The 19,239-nt window shown below is 39.2% G+C and overlaps 2 protein-coding genes and 1 pseudogene across 2 annotated transcripts in view; 2 read left to right on the plus strand and 1 right to left on the minus strand.

Moving 5' to 3' along the window:
* CCT6B (chaperonin containing TCP1 subunit 6B) overlaps positions 1 to 19,239 on the minus strand; it is a 34,156-nt gene that overhangs the window by 4,674 nt on the left and 10,243 nt on the right. The window contains 5 exon segments of the mRNA XM_012449425.2: positions 5,703 to 5,850; positions 6,149 to 6,245; positions 6,980 to 7,062; positions 8,882 to 9,041; positions 11,445 to 11,555. Of these exon segments, the coding sequence (XP_012304848.2) occupies positions 5,703 to 5,850; positions 6,149 to 6,245; positions 6,980 to 7,062; positions 8,882 to 9,041; positions 11,445 to 11,555 (599 nt within the window).
* LOC105715046 (actin, cytoplasmic 2-like) lies at positions 9,547 to 11,384 on the plus strand (annotated as a pseudogene).
* On the plus strand, positions 14,132 to 14,954 carry LOC105715048 (Parkinson disease protein 7-like). The gene has a single exon (XM_064367449.1). The coding sequence runs from the start codon at positions 14,163 to 14,165 to the stop codon at positions 14,730 to 14,732; it is 570 nt and encodes a 189-aa protein (XP_064223519.1). The 5' UTR covers positions 14,132 to 14,162; the 3' UTR covers positions 14,733 to 14,954.

Consider the following 19,239-nt stretch of genomic DNA (forward strand, 5'->3'; position numbering starts at 1 on the left):
CCATGTACCTACCACCCATCTTAAGAAAGAGATTACTAGAATCTTTGAAAACTTCCCTGATCCCATTCCTTGTGAAAACACAAGGTATCAAAATTTTAGCATCCTTAAAGCAGTACTTAAAAAGAAATTTAAACCACTATCACCTATATTAGGAATGAAGACAGTTCTCAAACTAATGACCCCAGCTTCCACCTTAAGAAACTAAAAAAGGGCAGGGTATGGTGGCTCATTCCCATAACCCCAGCACTTTGGGAGGCCAAGGCAGATAGATCACTTGAGCCCAGAAATTCAAGACCGCCCTGGGAAACATAGTGGGATCCTATCTCTACAAAAAATACAAAAATTAGCTGGGTGTGGTGGCACACACCTGTTATCCCAGCTACCTGGGAGGTTGAGGTGGGAGGATTGCCTGAGCCTGGGAAGTCAAGGCTGCAGTGAGCCATGACCAAAGTTGAAACTGTAGATCAGAGGTTGGTAAACTTTCTGCAAAAGGCCAGTTAATATTTTTCAGGCCATGGCATTTCTTTTGCAACTATTTAACTCTGCCACTGTAACACAAAAATAGCCACAGACAATACACAGACAAATTAATATGGCCACATTCCAATAAAACTTTATTTACCCAAAACAGCCAGCAAACCAGATTTAGGTCATAGATAGTAGTTGATGGTCCTAACTTAGATGAAGTGGACAAATTCTCAAAAGACACAAACCACTGAAGCTCACTCAAAGAAAAAAACCTTTATAGGCCTATGTCTATTAAAAAAAATTGAACTTGTCATTAAAAGCTTTCTCACAAAGAAAACTCCAGGCTCAGATGGCTTTATTGACAGTCTACTAAACATTTAAGAAAGAAACAATACCAATTCTCCACAACAACTTAACACTTTCAGAAATTTGAACAAGAAGAAAAACTTTCCAATTCACTCTATGAGGACAGCATTATTCTAACATCAAAAAAGATAAAAGTATTATAAGAAAAAATATACACAGACCAATAGCGCTTACAAATATATATGTGAAAATTCTTAACAAAATTTTTGCCAGTTAAGTCAAATAATACACAAAAAGGATAATACACATAGTAGCATTATTTACAATAGCCAAAAGGTAAATGAAATGCAACACATATTTCTATTAATAGACAAATAAATTGTGGTATATACATATAATAGAATATTATTCAACTGTAAGAAGGAAGGAAATTCTGGCACATGCTACAACATGAAGGAACTTTGATGATACTATGCAAAGTGAAATAAGCCAGATACAAAAGGATAAAAACTGTATTATTCCAATTATACAAGATACATAGAGTAAACTCATAGATACAGGAAGTAGAATGGTGGTTACCCAGGGCTGGGGAGGTGGGTAGGAAATGGAGAGTTATTGTTTAATGGGTACAGAGTTTCAGTTCTGCAAGGAAAAAAAGTTCTGGAGATGGGTAGTGATAATGGTTACACAACACTGTGAATGCACTTACTACTACTGAACTGTACACTTAAAAACTGTTAAACTGTAAATTTTGTGTTATGTATATTTACCACAATTTAAAAACGTGTAATCCACTAAATTTTTAAAAAGTAAGATGCATTATAACTACTATGGTTTATCCCAAGAGTGTAAGGTTAGTTGAACAGTTGAATCAATCAATGTAATTTACTACATTAAAAAACTAAATAAGGGCCAGGCATAGTGGCTCATGCCTATAACCACAGAACTTTGGGAGGCCAAGGCAAGCAAATCACCTGAGGTCAGAAGTTTGAGACTAGCCAGGCCAACAGGGTGAAATCCCATCTCTACTAAAAAAATACAAAACTTACCCAGTGTGGTAGTGTGCCTGTAATCCCGCCTACTCAGGAGGCTGAGGCAGGAGAATTGCTTGAACCTGACAGGCAAAGGTTGCAGTGAGCCAAGATTTTGCCATGGCACTCTAGCCTGGGTGACAAAGCGAGACTCCATCCCAAAAAAAAAAAAAAACCTAAATGAGAAAAATCATATGATCATCTTAATAGATGTGGAAAAAGCATTTGGCATTTATTCTCTGTGTGTGTGTGTGTGTGTGTGTGTGTGTGTGTGTGTCAAAAAAAAAAGTTTCACTCTTGTTGCCCAGTCTGAAGTGCAATGGTACAATCTCAACTCACTGCAACCTCCACCTCCCAGGTTCAAGAGATTCTCCTGTCTCAGCCCCTCAAGTATCTGGGATTACAGGCACCCGGCACCATGCTCAGCTAATTTTTGTATCTTTAGAAGAGATGGCATTTCACCATATTGGCCATGCTGGTCTTAAACTCCTGACCTCAGGTGATCCACCGTGGCCTCCCAAAGTGCTGGGATTACAGGCGTGATCCACCACCCCCAGTCTGACATATCACATTTATTCCTGATTAAAAACTGTCAGTAAACTAGGTGCAGAAGAGAACTTCCTCAACCTGATAAAAACCTATAGCTAACATCATACGTAATGGAGAAAGATTGAATGCTTTCCCCCTAAGATCAGGAATGAGGAAAGGATGTCCATTCTCATTATTCCTAGTCAACATTATACTGGTGGTTCTAGCCCATGAAATAAGGGGGAAAATTTTTAAATATCCATATTGGAAGGAAAAAAATATAACTGTCTTATTAGCAGACAACATGATAACTTATATAGACAATTCAATGAAGCCTATAAGAAAGCTAATAGAACTAATAAATGATTTAGCAAGGCTGCAGAATTCAATATCAATGTATAAAAATAAACTATATTTCTATATATTAGCAACTAACAATCAGAAATTGAAATTTTAAAAATAACATATACAATAGCAACAAAATAAATGAAATATAGAGAGATAAATATGGGGGGAAAAGTGTTTGAGGCTCATATACTAAGAATTACAAAATATTGCTGAGATAAATTCAAGAAGACTCAAATAAATAGATAAGATGATATTCATGAGTTAGATAGCTCATTATTAAGATATCAACTATCCCCAAATTGATCTATAGATTCAATAAAATTCCAATCAAGCCAGGTGCAGTGGCTCACACCTGTAATCCCAGCACTTTGGGAGGCCAAAGTGGGAAGATTGCTTGAGTCCAAGAGTTTGAGACCAGCCTGGGTAACAACATAATGAGATGTTGTCTCTACAGAAAATAAAAAAATTAACCAGGCATAGTGATGCACGGTTGTCATTCCAGCAACTTGGGAATCTAAGGTGGGAGAGTCACTTGAGTCCAAGAGTTTGAGACCAGCCTGGACAACAATATAATGAGACATTGTCTCTACAGAAAATAAAAAAGTTAACCAGGCATAGTTATGCACAGTTGTGGTTCCAGCTACTTGGAAAGCTAAGGTGGGAGAGTCACTTGAGCCCAGTAGGTCGAGTCTGCAGTGAGCCATGATCATGCCACTGCACTCCAGCCTGGGCAACAGTGTATGACTCTGTCTCAAAAACAAAACAAAACAAAACAAAACAAACCAAAAAAAAAAAAAAAAGGTTCCAATCAAAATCCCAGCAGCAGTCTTTTTGGTAGAAATTGACAAGCTGATTCTAAAATTCATATGGAAATGCCAAAGACTTAGAATGGCCATGATAACTTTAAAATGAGAGTTAACAATACGGATTTCAAGATTTATTATAAAGCTACAGCCATCAGGACAGTATGATATTAACATTAAAATAGACAAATACATCAGTAGAACAGAAAAAAGAGCACAGAAATAGAGCCACACAAATATGAAAAATGGATTTTTTTTATACAGGAGCAAAGGCAATTCAGTAGTGAGAAGTAAAGTCTTTTCAACAAATAAGACTACAACAATCTGATACCTTTATATGAAAAAAATGAACTTGTATCCTACTTGCACCATATACAAAAATTAACTTAAAATGAATCACAGACCTAAATGTAATACCTAAGACTATAACACTTCTAGAAGAAAATCTTTGTAACCCTACATTAGGTAAAAATTTTTTAGATACAACACTAAAAGCATAATCCATGAGAGAATAAAAATAATAAATTAGACTTTGTCAAAATTAAGAACTTCTCTGAAAAGCACTGTTAATAATAAAATAAGTCACAGAGGAGAAAAATCTGCCAATCATATATCTGAAAAAGCACTTGTATCCAATATATATACAAAGAACTCTCAAATTCAGCAATAGAAAACTAACACCACAATTTTTTTTCCTTTTTTTTTTTGGAAACGGTCTTGCTGTCACCCAGACTGGAGTACAGTGGTATGATCATAGCTCACAGTAACCTCAAACTCTTGGGGCTCAAGTGACATTCCTGCCTCAGCCTCCTAAGTAGCTGGAACTATAGGTGCAGACCACCACACCTGGCTATTTGTGTGTATGTATGTAGAGTCACGGTCTTGCTATGTTGCCCAGGCTGGTTTCAAACTCCTAGGCTCAAGCAGTCCTCCCACCTTGGCCCCCCAAAGTGCTGGAATTACAGGTGAGAACACTGTGCATGGCCAACAATCCAATTTTTCAACAGGCAAAAGATTTAAACAGAAAATTCATCAAAGATGTGGAGGGCAAATACGCACATTAAAAGATGCTCAACATCAGCTGAATGTGGTGGCTCATGCCTGCAAATCCCAGTACTCTGGGAGGCTGAGGTAGGAAGATTGCTTGAGGCCAGGAGTTCAAGACCAGCCTGGGCAACATAGAGAGACCTCATCTCTACAAAAAAATTTAAAAATCAGCCAGGTGTAGGCCGGGCACAGTGGCTCACGCCTGTAACCCCAGAACTTTGGAAGGCCAAGGCGGGCAGATCACCTGAGGTCAGGAGTTTGAGATCAGCCTAGCCAACATGGTAAAACCCTGTTTCTACTAAAAATACAAAAATAAGCCAGGCGTGGTGGTGTACACCTGTAATCCCAGCTACTCAGGAGGCTGAGGCAGGAGAATTGCTTGAACCTGGGAGGCAGAGGTTGCAGAGAGCCGAGATCACACCATCGCACTCCAGCTTGAGAACAAGAGTGAAACTCTGTCAAAAAATTAGCCAGGTGTGGTGGTATGCACCTATTGTCCAGCTAAGGCAGGTGGATCACTTGGGCACAGGAGTTTGAGGCTGCATGATCACGCCACTGTACTCCAGCCTGGGTAACAGAGCAAGACCCTGTCTCAAAAAAAAAAAAAAATATGTGTGTGTGTGTGTGTGTGTGTGTGTGCGCACGCACGCACGTGGTTTGCAGCCAGGCGCAGTGGCTTATGCCTCTAATCCCAGCACTTTGGGAGGCCAAGGCAAGTGGATCGCTTCAGCCCAGGAGTTCAGGACCAACCTCGGCAACACAGTGAAACCTTATCTCTATCAAAAATACAAAAATTAGCCAGTTTCAAAACCTGGTCTCAAAACAAATACATTAAGATTTAAAATTTAAAAGTAAAATTTTTTTAAAAAATTTTAAAAGGCCAGGCATGGTGGTTCACACCTGTAATTTCAGCACTTCAGTAGGCCAAGGAAGGCAGATTGCTTGAACCCAGGAGTTCAAGACCAGCCTGGCCAACATGGCGAAACCCCATCTCTACTAAAAATTAGCCAGGTGTGGTGGTGCACACCTGTAATCTCAGCTACTTGGGAGTGTGAGGCAGGAGAATCACTTGAACCTGGGAGGCGGAGGTTGCAGTGGGCCGAGATCGCATCACTGTATTCCAGCCTGGGCAACAGAGCAAGACTCTATCATATCCATCACAAGGGCTTACCATCTTCAAGGGCATTTTTGATAGCATGAAGTCCATCTCTTATGGCATCCTTGATTTGTGTAAGAGTATGCTTATTTGGTCCTTTAACCAACAATGTGACAGAGCGAGGATTAACACACTCCTCAATAAAAGTGAACTTTTCTTCACCCTAAAAGACGGCAAAAAAATACATAACTTTAATATTTAATGTCATTCTAAAATCAACACTTAATTTATACTAGAATGCAATCTTCATTTGAATTTTTCTTATCAAGCATAACTAAAGATATGTTTTAAAGGAGTTAAGTTTTTATATCTGAACTCTTAACATTTAGGTAAATAAGTTGTAAAATATGTTCTGTGAATTAGATCTGAAAACACAAAACATGAAATAAAAGATCAAGTAGTATTTTAAAAGAGAAAGGCTTAGTATTCACTTTATAACTACTATTCACAGAAATACTCACTAATGTGTACTCATACATAAGACCAGCATGTCCCAAGCAATCTACAGTGAGATCTTCAAAAGAATTCACAGCCATTCCACCACAAGCAAGAGAGAGTCTGAAATTACATATATGTCACCATAGTTGATTATGGAAAACATAAATAATAATTTCTTAGAGGAGAAAAGATATGCAGAAGACTGTATTGTTACTGTATTGTACTGTTTGGGTTTTTTTTTTTTAATTGACTAATAAAATTGTCTATATTTATTGAGTACTACATGATATTTTTAAATATGTATGTACTGTGGAATGGCTAAATCAAGCTAAGAATACAATATATTGTGTATTCTTGGGTGGGTTTGCAAAACATTTTTTAAAATAACAATATATTGTTATTAACTATAGTTGCCATGTTGAACAATAGATCTCTTGAATTTATTCCTCCTAACTGAAATTTTGTATCCTTCGACCTATGTTCTCAATGCCCCTCCCCTCCCACTACCCCAGCCCCTGGTAACCACCATTCTACTATCTACTTCTATGAGTTCAACTTTTTTAGATTCTACATATAAAAGTGAGATCATGCTGTATTATCTTGTGTTATTTTGTTTTTAAAATCTGTTTTAAAAAGATAAAAACTTCCCTTATACTTCAACAAAGTTCTGCAGTAAGTTAACAGCCTTGCTTTTTGACAGTTCAATTATTTACTGAAACTAAGAACAAAATTTGGATTTTTTATGCTACTCTTTTGTTCAACAACATTTACACATAAGCTAAAAGGAAAACACATGGGATAATTTCCATTTACTCTGTTAAAAACTTGCGATATATAATTATCTGCAAGCTTACCTTTCCATATTTCTTCTTTTTGCTCTGCGAAGAGCTACTATTCCATGTTTTGCAAGAGTATCTAAGGAAAATGGATCGATTCCCTATAATCAAGTTAACATAAAAATTATAAACATGTTTTAAACCAGTATTTCTCAAACCTTTTGGTCTCAGCATCACTTTATTTTCTTAAAAATTATTAAGTACCCAAAGAATTTTTGTTTATGTAAGCTCTATCTATATTTATCATGTTATAAAAACTGATAAATTTTTTAAATATTTATTAATTCATTTAAATAATAAGCCCATTTTATGTTAATATATACAATGTTTTACATTAAAATTTACTATACTTTTGAAAGCAAAAATATATATAGTGAGCTAATGGTGGCATTATTTTACACTTTTGCAAATCTCTTCAATGTCTATCTTCATAGAAAACAAGTGGATTTTCATATCTGCTTCAGTATTCAAATTGAAATGATATGTTATTTTGGTTTAAGTTTATGAAGGAAATCTGGCCCCACACAGATAAATATTGTAAAAGGAGTAATATTTTAATAACCTTTCAGACAACTCTGGAAATTCTTCTTTGATACTATACCAAAACTCAACAAGTAATAGTTTCTCAAAGGTTAGTTTCACTATGAAACCACAGCAATGAGCTTTTAATACTATCTAACATTAAAACACATTGGTGAAACTAGAACACTGAATGGATTATTTATCCATGTACGATTTTATAAAAATCACGCATTTTTAGTCATGTAGGTAGTATTAGTTCACTGAGTTACGCAAAGTTTCCACATGTCGACACGTTATATATGTGGAAACTTTGCCTCAGTGAACAAAAAGTCACATTTGTTAATATCACTACTATTATCAGGAAGGTCTTTTAAGTACTGGAAAGCTGTCAAGCTCACATGGCAGATACAAGTTTTCTGAAATTCTAATTTTTATTTAAAAGTTCAAATGTTATTAACAACAAATACTGTCAGTTGTTTTAGGTGATAGGATTTCTTCATTTGTTTTTTAGAAAAATCTACCGAATACCCATATCTAAATAACCATAGTTTGTCTGCCAGTCATTCTTTCAGGTAAAAGTGTCATTCTATGAAAAAGTAGCTAGTTTAGCTTGCAATTCAAACAATTACACGAGTGCTTTCCTTCAAGATAACCAGCATATCTTGGTAAGCAACAGAAGTGCTTTGTAGTTCCCAGTTCCATAATCCCAACACTTTGGTAGGCCAAGGCAAGAGGATCACTTGAGGCCAGGAGTTTGACACCAACCTGCATAACATGGCAATACCCTGCCTCTACAAAAAAAAAACTTAAAAATCAGCCAGGCATGGTGGCACACAGCTGTAGTCCTGGCTACTTGGGAGACTGAGGTGGAAAGATCACTTGAGCTGAGGAGGTCAAGGCTGTAGTGAGCTATAAGTCTGCCACTGCACTCCAGCTTGGGTAACAGAGCAAGACTCTATCTTGAAAAAAAAAATGTTTTGTGCATGCCTCATATTTTGTCATACATAATAATAAAAGGATGCATATTTAAGAATCCGAATTTAATACAATTAATAAGTTTCAGCACTTGATCAAGACATTCTTAAATGAAACTAACTGCCTTTTTTTTTCACTGCAAGTGAGCAGTGGTATGGCAATAAGGAATGCAATAACTGCTAGTATAGATTGGTGCTACTTCTTTGATTTGTACTAAGATGCCAGCAGTTTTACAGATTGCTTTTGCAACATCATTGCAAATGTCAACACAATGTAAAAGGCATAATTATTATTACGAAAATAGTTTTTGACCTCACAGACTCTCTGAAAAAATCTTAGGAATTCCTAGGAGTCCACAGACCACACTTCAAGAAATGCGTAAGAACATTTACAAATAATTAAAATCTAAACTTTCTTTCTCACCTTTTGATTAATGACAACAAATCCTTTATTGGACTGAGCACAGACTTTGTCCTTCAGGTCTATTATTTTTTGTACTCTATCTTCAATAAATTTTCTTTCAGCTTTTATCAATTTCTCTTTCTCTTCTGCAGTCTTATAAAAGAAACCAGAGTTCACCTCTCTAAAAGATTAATAAAAACCAACTAGTAAAGGCAGGAGGAAAAAGGAAAAAAGGCGGAAGTAGTCTACACCATGCAACTGAAAGGAAAGAGATTTTTTGTTTTGTTTTGTTTTTGAGATGGAGTCTCACTCTGTTGCCAGGCTGGAGTGCAGTGGCATGATCCCAGCTCACTGCAACCTCTGCCTCCTAGGTTCAAGCGATTCTCCTGCCTCAGCTTCCCGAGTAGCTGGAACTACAGGCGCAAGCCACCACACCCACTATTTTTTGTTTTTTCTTAGTAGAGACAGGGTTTCACCATGTTGGCCAGGATGGTCTTGATCTCTTGACCTTGTGATCTGCCTGCCTCGGCCTCCCAAAGTGCTGGCATTACAGGCGTGAGCCACTGCACCTGGCCCCAGGAAAGAGATTTTAAAACACCTTTAGAAAAAAACAATTTTGCTCAGTCGCCGCTGCCAGCTCACATACAGTGTTCTCTCCGCTCTGCCATCCTACTCCTCCGCTGGTCGCAATGGAAGAAGAAATTGCTGCGCTCGTCATCAACAATGGTTCCGGCATGTCCAAAGCTGGCTTTGCTGGGGACGATGCCCCCTGAGCCGTGTTTCCCTCCATTGTCGGGCGCCCTCGACACCAGGGCGTGATGGTCGGCATGGGCCAGAAGGACTCCTACGTGGGCGACGAGGCCCAGAGCAAGCACGGCATCCTGACCCTGAAGTACCCCATCGAGCACGGCATCGTCACCAATTGGGATGACATGGAGAAAATCTGGCGCCACACTTTCTACAACGAGCTGCGTGTGGCCCCGGAGGAGCACCCCATGCTGCTGACCGAGGCCCCCCCTGAACCCCAAGGCCAACAGAGAGAAGATGACTCAGATCATGTTTGAGACCTTCAACACCCCGGCCATGTATGTGGCTATCCAGGCTGTGCTATCCCTCTATGCCTCTGGGCGCACCACTGGCATTGTCATGGACTCTGGAGACGGGGTCACCCACACGGTTCCCATTTACGAGGGCTATGCCCTTCCCCACGCTATCCTGCGTCTGGACCTGGCTGGCCGGGACCTGACCAACTACCTCATGAAGATCCTCACCGAGCGCAGCTACAGCTTCACCACCACGGCTGAGCGGGAGATTGTGCACGACATCAAGGAGAAGCTGTGCTATGTCGCCCTGGACTTTGAGCAGGAGATGGCCACCGCCGCACCCTCCTCTTCTCTGGAGAAGAGCTATGAGCTGCCTGACAGCCAGGTCATCACCATTGGTAACGAGCAGTTCCGGTGTCCAGAGGCGCTGTTCCAGCCTTCCTTTCTCGGCATGGAATCTTGTGGCATCCACGAGATCACTTTCAACTCCATGTTGAAGTGTGACGTGGACATCCGTAAAGACCTGTACACCAACACCGTGCTGTCTGGCGGCACCACCATGTACCCAGGCATCGCCGACAGGATGCAGAAGGAGATCACTGCCCTGGCACCCAGCACCATGAAGATCAAGATCATCACACCCCCAGAGCGTAAGTACTCCGTGTGGATCGGCGGCTCCATCCTGGCCTCGCTGTCCACCTTCCAGCAGATGTGGATCAGCAAGCAGGAGTATGATGAGTCGGGCCCCTCCATCGTCCACCGCAAATGCTTCTAAACGGACTGCAAGCAGATGCGTAGCATTTGCTGCATGGGTTAATTCAGAAGTATAAATTTGCCCCTGGCAAATGCATACACCTCATGCTAGCCTCATGAAACTGGAATAAGCCTTCGAAAAGAAATTGTCCTTGAAGCTTGTATCTGATATCAGCACTGGATTGCATAACTTGTTGCTGATTTTGACCTTATATTCAAGTTAACTGTTCCCCTTGTTATTTGTTTGGTACCCTGTACATATCTTTGATTTCAACCTTTAGTACATATGTGGCTTGGTCACTTCGTGGCTGAGGTTAAAACGTGCTTGTAGGCAGACAAGTCTGGCTTGGTGAGTCTGCGTGGCCAGCAGTCTCCTATCTGTGCAGGGTATTCATGTGTTATGGTTGAATGTTCTGGGATTGCTCTAGAGGCTGGCAAGGGCTGCCAGTCTGTTAGGGTTGGAAAGTCCAAGCCATAGGACCCGGTTTCCTTTCTTAGCTGATGTTTTCCTGCCAGAGCACCATGGGCTGTTACTTGCCTTGAGTTGGAAGCAGTTTGCATTTACACCTGTAAATGTATTCATCCTTTTAATTTATGTAAGGTTTTTTTTGTACGCAACTCTCGATTCTTTAAAGAGATGACAAATTTTGGTTTTCTACTGTATGTGAGAACATTAGGCCCCAGTAACACGTCATTGTGTAAGGAAAAATAAAAGTGCTGCCATAAAAAAAAAAGAAAGAAAAAGAAAAAAACAATTTCAAAAGTTATAAAGAGAAAGTAACACGTACGTTCTTTCATATTCTAGTGAAACACTGCAAATAAGGATAAATGCATCTTCCACTCGCTTCTTCATGTCTGGATGACGGGCACCATGATCCAAAACTAATCCTTGGATCAACCTATTAAAAATATTAATGTTTCTTGCTTTGAACATATACTCTAAAATTTGGTATAAGATTATAATTATACTCTTAAAGTTATATCAATACTGCCAGGACACACATTGTTTCCTTGTAACAACTTTAACAGTTTTTGATGTTTTTGTTTTTTGTTTTCAGAGATGGGGGTCTCACTATGATGTCCAGGCTAGCCTCAAACTCCTGGGCTCAAGCAATCCTCCTGCCTCAGCCTCTCAAGTAGTTGGAACTAAAGGAGTGCACCACCTCACCCACCTCCTTGCACTGACTTTAAACCTAACATATAATTAGTAAAATTAGGAAAGAGAATCTACTTTAACATAGTGTGACTATGAAGTTGCAATAAAAAGTCAAGCCAGAATTATTTTCTAAGTTACGTGATTCAAAAATATTACACAGCACATCACGTAATGAAAGGTATGCATACCATGAGTTTCTTAGGAACATTTATTCAAAATGATTATATGGAACAATGAAAATTATTAACCTAAATGTCCAACAATAGGGTATTATTCAGCAAATAATGACCCAACTATTTGATGGTTATAAAAAGTATATATAATAACATGCAAAAATATTTATAGGGCTAGCTAATAAGCACAGAATGACAAATTCCATATAAAGCATGACTATAACTATTCTTTTTATAAACAACTTGGCATTAAAAAGAAAAAGATGAGAGAAATCTAAGCGTAGTGTTATGCTTGGGTGGTAGGAATACAGATGATTTGGAAAGGAGGTGTTTTTTTCCTGTTTTCCAGATATTCTTTCAAGAACAAATTTTTTTTAACTTTATGAAATTAATTTACAAAACATTTAGGGGATGGACTTTCTACTTATGAATGCTTTATAACTAATTTTTGTTATACATTTAAAAAATAATTTGTAGCAGTTCAACATAATTATAAGGAAGTTTTCAAAATTTTAATTTAACTGGATTACTCCACCTCTTAATAGAATGTAAACATGTCTAGGAAGAAACAAACAAACAAAAACACTCAATATTCAACATTCCTCACTTTTCAAGCCTCATTCACTTTTCTCCCTTCCCACTCTCAGCAAATGACATCGTTTCTTCGAGAAAATAGAAACATCGTCCCAATATTACCTCTACTAATCCACTTGCATTTGAACCTGAACCTCCTACTACTATGAAATGAACTGTCCATGTTCCTCTCTATGGGTAACCCCTCTATTTATGTACTGGATTCCATTTCCCCTCTCTGCTCTTGCACTGTCCCCTAATCCCCCATATCAGTACTTGCCTACAGGACGATCCTTACCAGCATACAATCTTGTGGTAACAATTCCTATCATTAATACAAAGAATCCTTCTCCCTCAGCCCCATTCCCATATTCCCTTCTAGCTACTGCCCCATTTCTCTGTTCTCCTTTATAGTTAAATTTCTCTCAGTTACCATTCTCTCTTGAGCCCACCTTCAATACGACTTTTATTTCCACCTCTTTATTCAATAAGCTGGCTGAAAAAGTAAATGTTTTTCAACAATCACCTGTCAGTTCACAGCAACGTACTCAAACTTTCAGCAGCATACGACACAGCTGATTACTGTCTCCTTGAAATACTTTCTTCTCTTGGCTTCTGGGGCACCACTCTCCCTTGGCTTTAATGCCTCATTGACTGCCCTTCTCAGTCCTTTTTGCTGAATCCACCTCATCTTCTCAAAGTCTAAACATCCAAGTTCCCAGGGCTCATGCTTTAAAATTCCTCTACTATATTCACTTCCCAGATGGTCTCATTAACTCATGGCTTTAAGTCATCTATACACTAATGATTCTCAAATACATGCTTCCAGTGCAGACCTCTATTCTGAACTCCAGACACATCTCTCCAAATTCTTACTCAACAACTCCACATGGATCCCTAATAGGCATCTCAAACATAACATTCTCCAAACTGAACTCTTGATTTATTTCCCCAAATCGTCTTCTCCTAGTCCTCTCCATCCAAGAAACAGCACCTCCACTTTTCCTGCTGATCATGCAAAAGCCCAAGAGATATTCCTGACTGCTCTGTTTCTTTCTGTCATGTCCTATGTTGAACCATCAACAAATCCTATTGCCCTTTCCTTCTAAGTACACCCTAATCTAAACCATGCTCATTTCACACTTGTACTACACCAGCATTCCTAACTGGTCTCTGGTTTCTGCCCTTGCTCCTCTTTTACCTCCCAATCAGCCATTTTGTGTGTATTCTTCACACAAAAACCACAGATAATCTTCTGAAATATAAATCAAGAACTTGTTATCCTCAGCAATAACTGGGATAAGTCCTACTATCCCAGGCTAACTGGGATCAGTCCTATATCAAAAACAACTAAACATGCTGGTTGAAAAGCAAAAAACCTTAGCAACATTGGAGAGCTATAAGATAGTAAATAATCACTAGGCCAAACTGAAAAAAAACAGAAACTCCAAGAGGTAAGTAGAGAACCACAGAAACTGTAGTATTTTTTATCTTAAAGTCATTTGACAATCCAGGCAAATCTGAACTTTGGTTTCAATGTCTTCACAATAAGAAGAAAACAGAATCGACCTTCATCCCGGTGTAGGCCTTGAAAACATATAAAAATGGCTTCCAAAAGAGCTCTGGTCATCCTGGCTAAAGGAGCGGAGGAAATGGAGACCGTCATCCCTGTAGATGCCATGAGGCGAGCTGGGATAAAGGTCACCGTTGCAGGTCTGACTGGAAAAGACCCAGTACAGTGTAGCCGTGATGTCATGATTTGTCCTGATGCCAGTCTTGAAGATGCAAAAAAAGAGGGACCATATGATGTGGTGGTTCTACCAGGAGGTAATCTGGGTGCACAGAATTTATCTGAGTCTGCTGCTGTGAAGGAGATACTGAAGGAACAGGAAAACCAGAAGGGCCTGATAGCCGCCATCTGTGCAGGTCCTACTGCTCTGTTGGCTCATGAAATAGGTTTTGGAAGTAAAGTTACAACACATCCGCTTGCTAAAGACAAAATGATGAATGGAGGTCATTACACCTACTCTGAGAATCGGGTGGAAAAGGACGGCCTGATTCTTACAAGCCGTGGGCCTGGGACCAGCTTCGAGTTCGCGCTTACAATTGTTGAAGCCCTAAACGGCAAGGAGATGGCGGCTCAAGTGAAGGCTCCACTTGTTCTTAAAGACTAGAGCAGCAAAATGTGACAATCACCTAGAGAAACAGGCCTTAGGAATCTATTCTCACTGTGTTTGCTCTGAACAAAACAATGGTAGGTTAATGTGTTCCTAAGCTGCCCTCATTACTGCTTTTGTGAAGTAATAACTACACAGAGATCTTCCAACCTACAAATTGTGTCTATACATTTCTAAGCCTTGTTTGCAGAATAAATAGGGCATTTAGCAAACTACAAAAAAAAAAAAAAGAAAAAAAAAAGAAGAAAACAGAATCAAAAGCTTAGAGCTCACCCAAGGTGGAGTGTCTTACAGGAGACCCTCTTCACATTAAGTTGGAACCACAAAGGACTACATACTCAGTATTAACCAGAAGGAAGGGCTAGAGATAATCAGCCCTCACATGGACTTACAGTCAGAATTCATATCAAATGGATATTCCCAAAAACCTCAAGCTGTGAATTTAATTTAAAGTAGTCCCTAGGCTCCTTGAGGCAGCAAATGCAAATCCTCTCTGCATAAGAGCAACTTCATTCTAGGTCTCAAATTATTTCTACCAGTACTTTTTTCAAGTACAATGAATGGCACATATGGAAACAAAGCATGATGAGCGTGAACCATAAAATACAATAAACACCAGAAAGAGACGAGTCAAAACTTTAGATATTATAATTATCAAACATGAACTATATGTTTAAAGAAAGAAAAACAGGCAAGTTTGGAAAGATCCTCAAGGAATAGAAAACCATAAGAAGTAACATGGCAGATTTTAAAAAGAACCAAATAGAACTTCTATAAATAGTAAATAAGGACATCCACACATATACACACAGATACTACAAATTCAAGAAAACGACAGAAATACATCCATATGTCTAATAAAAGAATGTTATAATGTTTATAGCAGCACTATTAATAATGGCCTAAAATTGAAAACTGCCTAAATGCCAATCAACAGTAGAATGAATAAACTGCGGTATACTAACACAAGAAAATACTAAATAGCAATGAGAATGACCAATCTACTAATCACACAAAAATACAAATGAGTCTCACAAACAATGTTAAGTGAAAAAAGTCAGAAACAAACCTACCTTATGATTCCACTTATACAAGTACAAAACAGGTAACAATCTATGCTGTAGAAACTCAGATTACTCTAGAAGAAATATGACTGAAGGGAGCAAAAGAGGGGCTTTTAAGGTACTAGTAGTTCTGTTTCTTGCAGAGTGATGATTACATAGATATATTTGGAAAATTAATCAAGCCATATTAGTATGATAGGTGTACGTTTCAGTGTGTATGACACTTGATTAGAAAGTTTTTTTAAAAACCAAGGGATTGGTTTTAGAGTAGACATTGTTTAAAAGAAAATTAGGGAACAACAAAATAAATCACTAGAAATTATCCAGAAAGCAACACAAAAGACAACAAGACAAAAGGGACATACAAGACAAAATTAAGAACATCAAGCAAACATTTAACTGGAGAAGGAGAAAAAGGGATGAACAAAAGAAATGTTTAAGCCAATAATGGATGGAAATTTTCCAGAACCAGATAAACAATAACAATTCACAGACTCAAAAGCCAGAAAATGCCAACCAGAATAAACAAAAAGAAATCCATACCTAGCTACATCACAGTAAAAGTATAGAATACCAGAGACAAAGAGAAATATCTTAAAATCACCTAGGTAAATAAAGGACTCACAGCTTTAAAAGCCTCATGGCTAATTTCTGTACAGCAATAATGAAGACTAGAAAACAATGGAACAATATCTTCAATCAGCTGAAAGAAAATAACTGCCAACCTATTATACACACAATGAAAGTATCAAAGAATAAAGATAAAAGGCATTTTCAGGCAAAGAAAAACTGAAAGTACACCTCCAACAAATTATCACTAAGGAAAATCTACAGGATAAAATTTAGGCAGAATAAAAACAATCCCATGGAAGGCTGAGATGCAAAAAGCTACACAGATGGCCAGGTACAGTGGCTCACGCATGCAATACCAGCACTTTGGGAGGCCAAGATAGGTGGATCACTTGAGGTCAGGAGTTCGAGACCAGTCTGGACAACATGGTGAACCCCTATCTCTACTAAAAATACAAAAATTACCCAGGCATGGTGGTGGTGCACACCTGTAGTCCCAGCTACTAGGGAGGCTGAGGCAGGAGAATCTCTGGAACCTAGGAGGCAGAGGTTGCAATGAGCCAAGATCACACCACTGTACTCCACTCTAGGCAACAGAAGGAGACTCCATCTCAAAAAACAAACAACAAAAAGCTAAAAAGAGCAAATCAAGTTGGAAATAGGATAAATCTTGACCAACATTGCATGAAACATAATAATACTATCCTCCTTCTGAATAATATATTTGGGAGAAAGTAAATGGAGATATTATTCAGATGGAGGTAAAGATATTAAGTTTAAACTTCTATAAGTATAGTGTAATTTCTTGATTAATCACAAAAAGAACAATGAAACTTGCAAACTAGTAAAGAAGGAAAATGAACTGATAAAAAATAATAAATTGAAACAAAGATAAAAGAAAAAAGAAAGAGTAAGTGGGGATACGTAGAAAGTATAAAACAAGAAAATCGGAGGATCACTTGGGCCCAGGTGGTCAAGGCTGCAGTGAGCCATAATTGCACCACTGGCCTCCAGCCTGGGTGACAGAGAGAAAGAAAGAAAGAGAAAGAAAGAGAGAAAGAGAAAGAGAGAAGGAAGGAAGGAGGGAGGGAAGGAAGGAGGGAGGGAGGGAAGAAAGGAAAGGAAGGAAGGAAGGAGGAAAGGAGGGAGGGAGGGAGGGAAGGGAGGAAGAGAGGGAAGAAAGGAAGGAAGGAAGTGAAGAAGAAAAGAGAAAGGAAGGAATAAAAGAAGGGAGGGAGGGGAGAGAGAGAAAGAAAGAGAGAGAAAGAAGAAAGAAAGAGAAAGAAAGAAGGAAGGAAAGAAAGAAAAGAAAGGAAGGCAGGAAGACAGAAAGGTAGGCAGGGAGGCAGGAAGACAGGAAGGCAGGCAGGCAGGCTGGTACAACAGCTTCTAACATTTAAAGATTTTTTAAAATACAATTATCAATATCAGATAAATTATAGTTTTTAAGATATTACTAGAAAAAGGTCACTTCATATCAGTACAAAAGTTCAGTGCACCAGGAAAATGTAACATTTAAAAACTGTATGCATCAGCAGGGAGGAGCCAAGATGGTCAAGGGAAGCCAGCACAGGAATGCAGCTCCCAGCAAATGAGATGCAGAGGACTAGAGGATTCCCAAAGAGGTGCTGGGTTCCTTTCTGTGGGACTGATAGGGCACTGAAATTAGGCCCAGGGAAGGAGCCACAGAGTGAGAGGCATCCGGGGGGGCAAATCAAGACGAGGAGTGGGGCACGTCCCCACCTGAAACGGCTCAGAGGGTCGGGGGACTTAACCCCCTCGGTGCTCCATTTCGGATCCTGTGCTTACCTCATCCCTCCTGCAACCCACGGTTCACGAGAGCCCTGCCAGATGGCGGGGCGCCATGGGTAGTCAATGCAAATCTGAGCATCAGCTACCACCAGGCACCGCAAGTTGTCGCAGTGACCTAGGCCGGAGTTTGGACGAACGCCAGTGGGACTGACCATCCCACAGAGGGAAGTAGAGTTGAAAGCAGGGAAACAGACCATAAGGCCTGGCAGGCCCCACCTCCATAGAACTCAAACTGAAGACCTCACTAGAGAGCTTAGCAGCAAATACACCAGCTTGACCCCAACCAGGAAGATCCAGCTGGGGAAGGAGAGAGGCCATTGGGAAGGCGGAGCCAATCTCACCTGCAAACTCCAGGGAAGGACCACCCACCCAACAACCTGACTGAATCTGAGAGAGCCCAGCAATGCCCTCTACAGGCCAAAAAAGATACAGCTCCAATCTCAACAGAAAAAAAGTCCACTCAGAGACTCCTCCTGAAATCACCAACTTTAAAGATTAAAGGGAGATAAATTCACAAAGATGGGAAAAAAAAAACAGCGAAAAAAAGATGAAACTATCAAAGAACAGAATACCTCTTCTCCACCCAGGGATCAAAACTCCTCACCATCAAGGGAACAAAAAAAAAGAATGAATCTGACGAATTGACAGAAGCAAGCTTCAGAAGGTGGGTAATAACAAACTTCTCTGAGTTAAAAGACCATGTTCTAACCTAATGCAAAGAAACTAAGAATGTTGAAAAAAGGTTAGATGAAATGCTAACTATAATAACTAGCTTAGAGAAGAACATAAACAACTTGATGGAACTGAAAAACACAGCACGAGAACTTGACGAGGCATACACAAGTTTCAACAGCCAAATCGATCAAGCAGAAGAAAGGATATCAGAGATAGAAAATCAGATCAATGAAATAAAATGAGAAGGCAAGATTAGAGAAAAAAGAGTGACAAGAAATGAACAAAGCCTCCAAGAACTATGGGATTATGTCAAAAAACCTAATCTATGCTTAATCGGTGTACCGGAATGTGATGGGGAGAACGAATCCAAGTTGGAAAACACT

Source organism: Aotus nancymaae, unplaced genomic scaffold (genome assembly GCF_030222135.1).
Source record: "Aotus nancymaae isolate 86718 unplaced genomic scaffold, 86718_ANA_hifiasm-v0.15.2.pri h1tg000072l, whole genome shotgun sequence".
NCBI lineage: Eukaryota > Metazoa > Chordata > Mammalia > Primates > Aotidae > Aotus > Aotus nancymaae.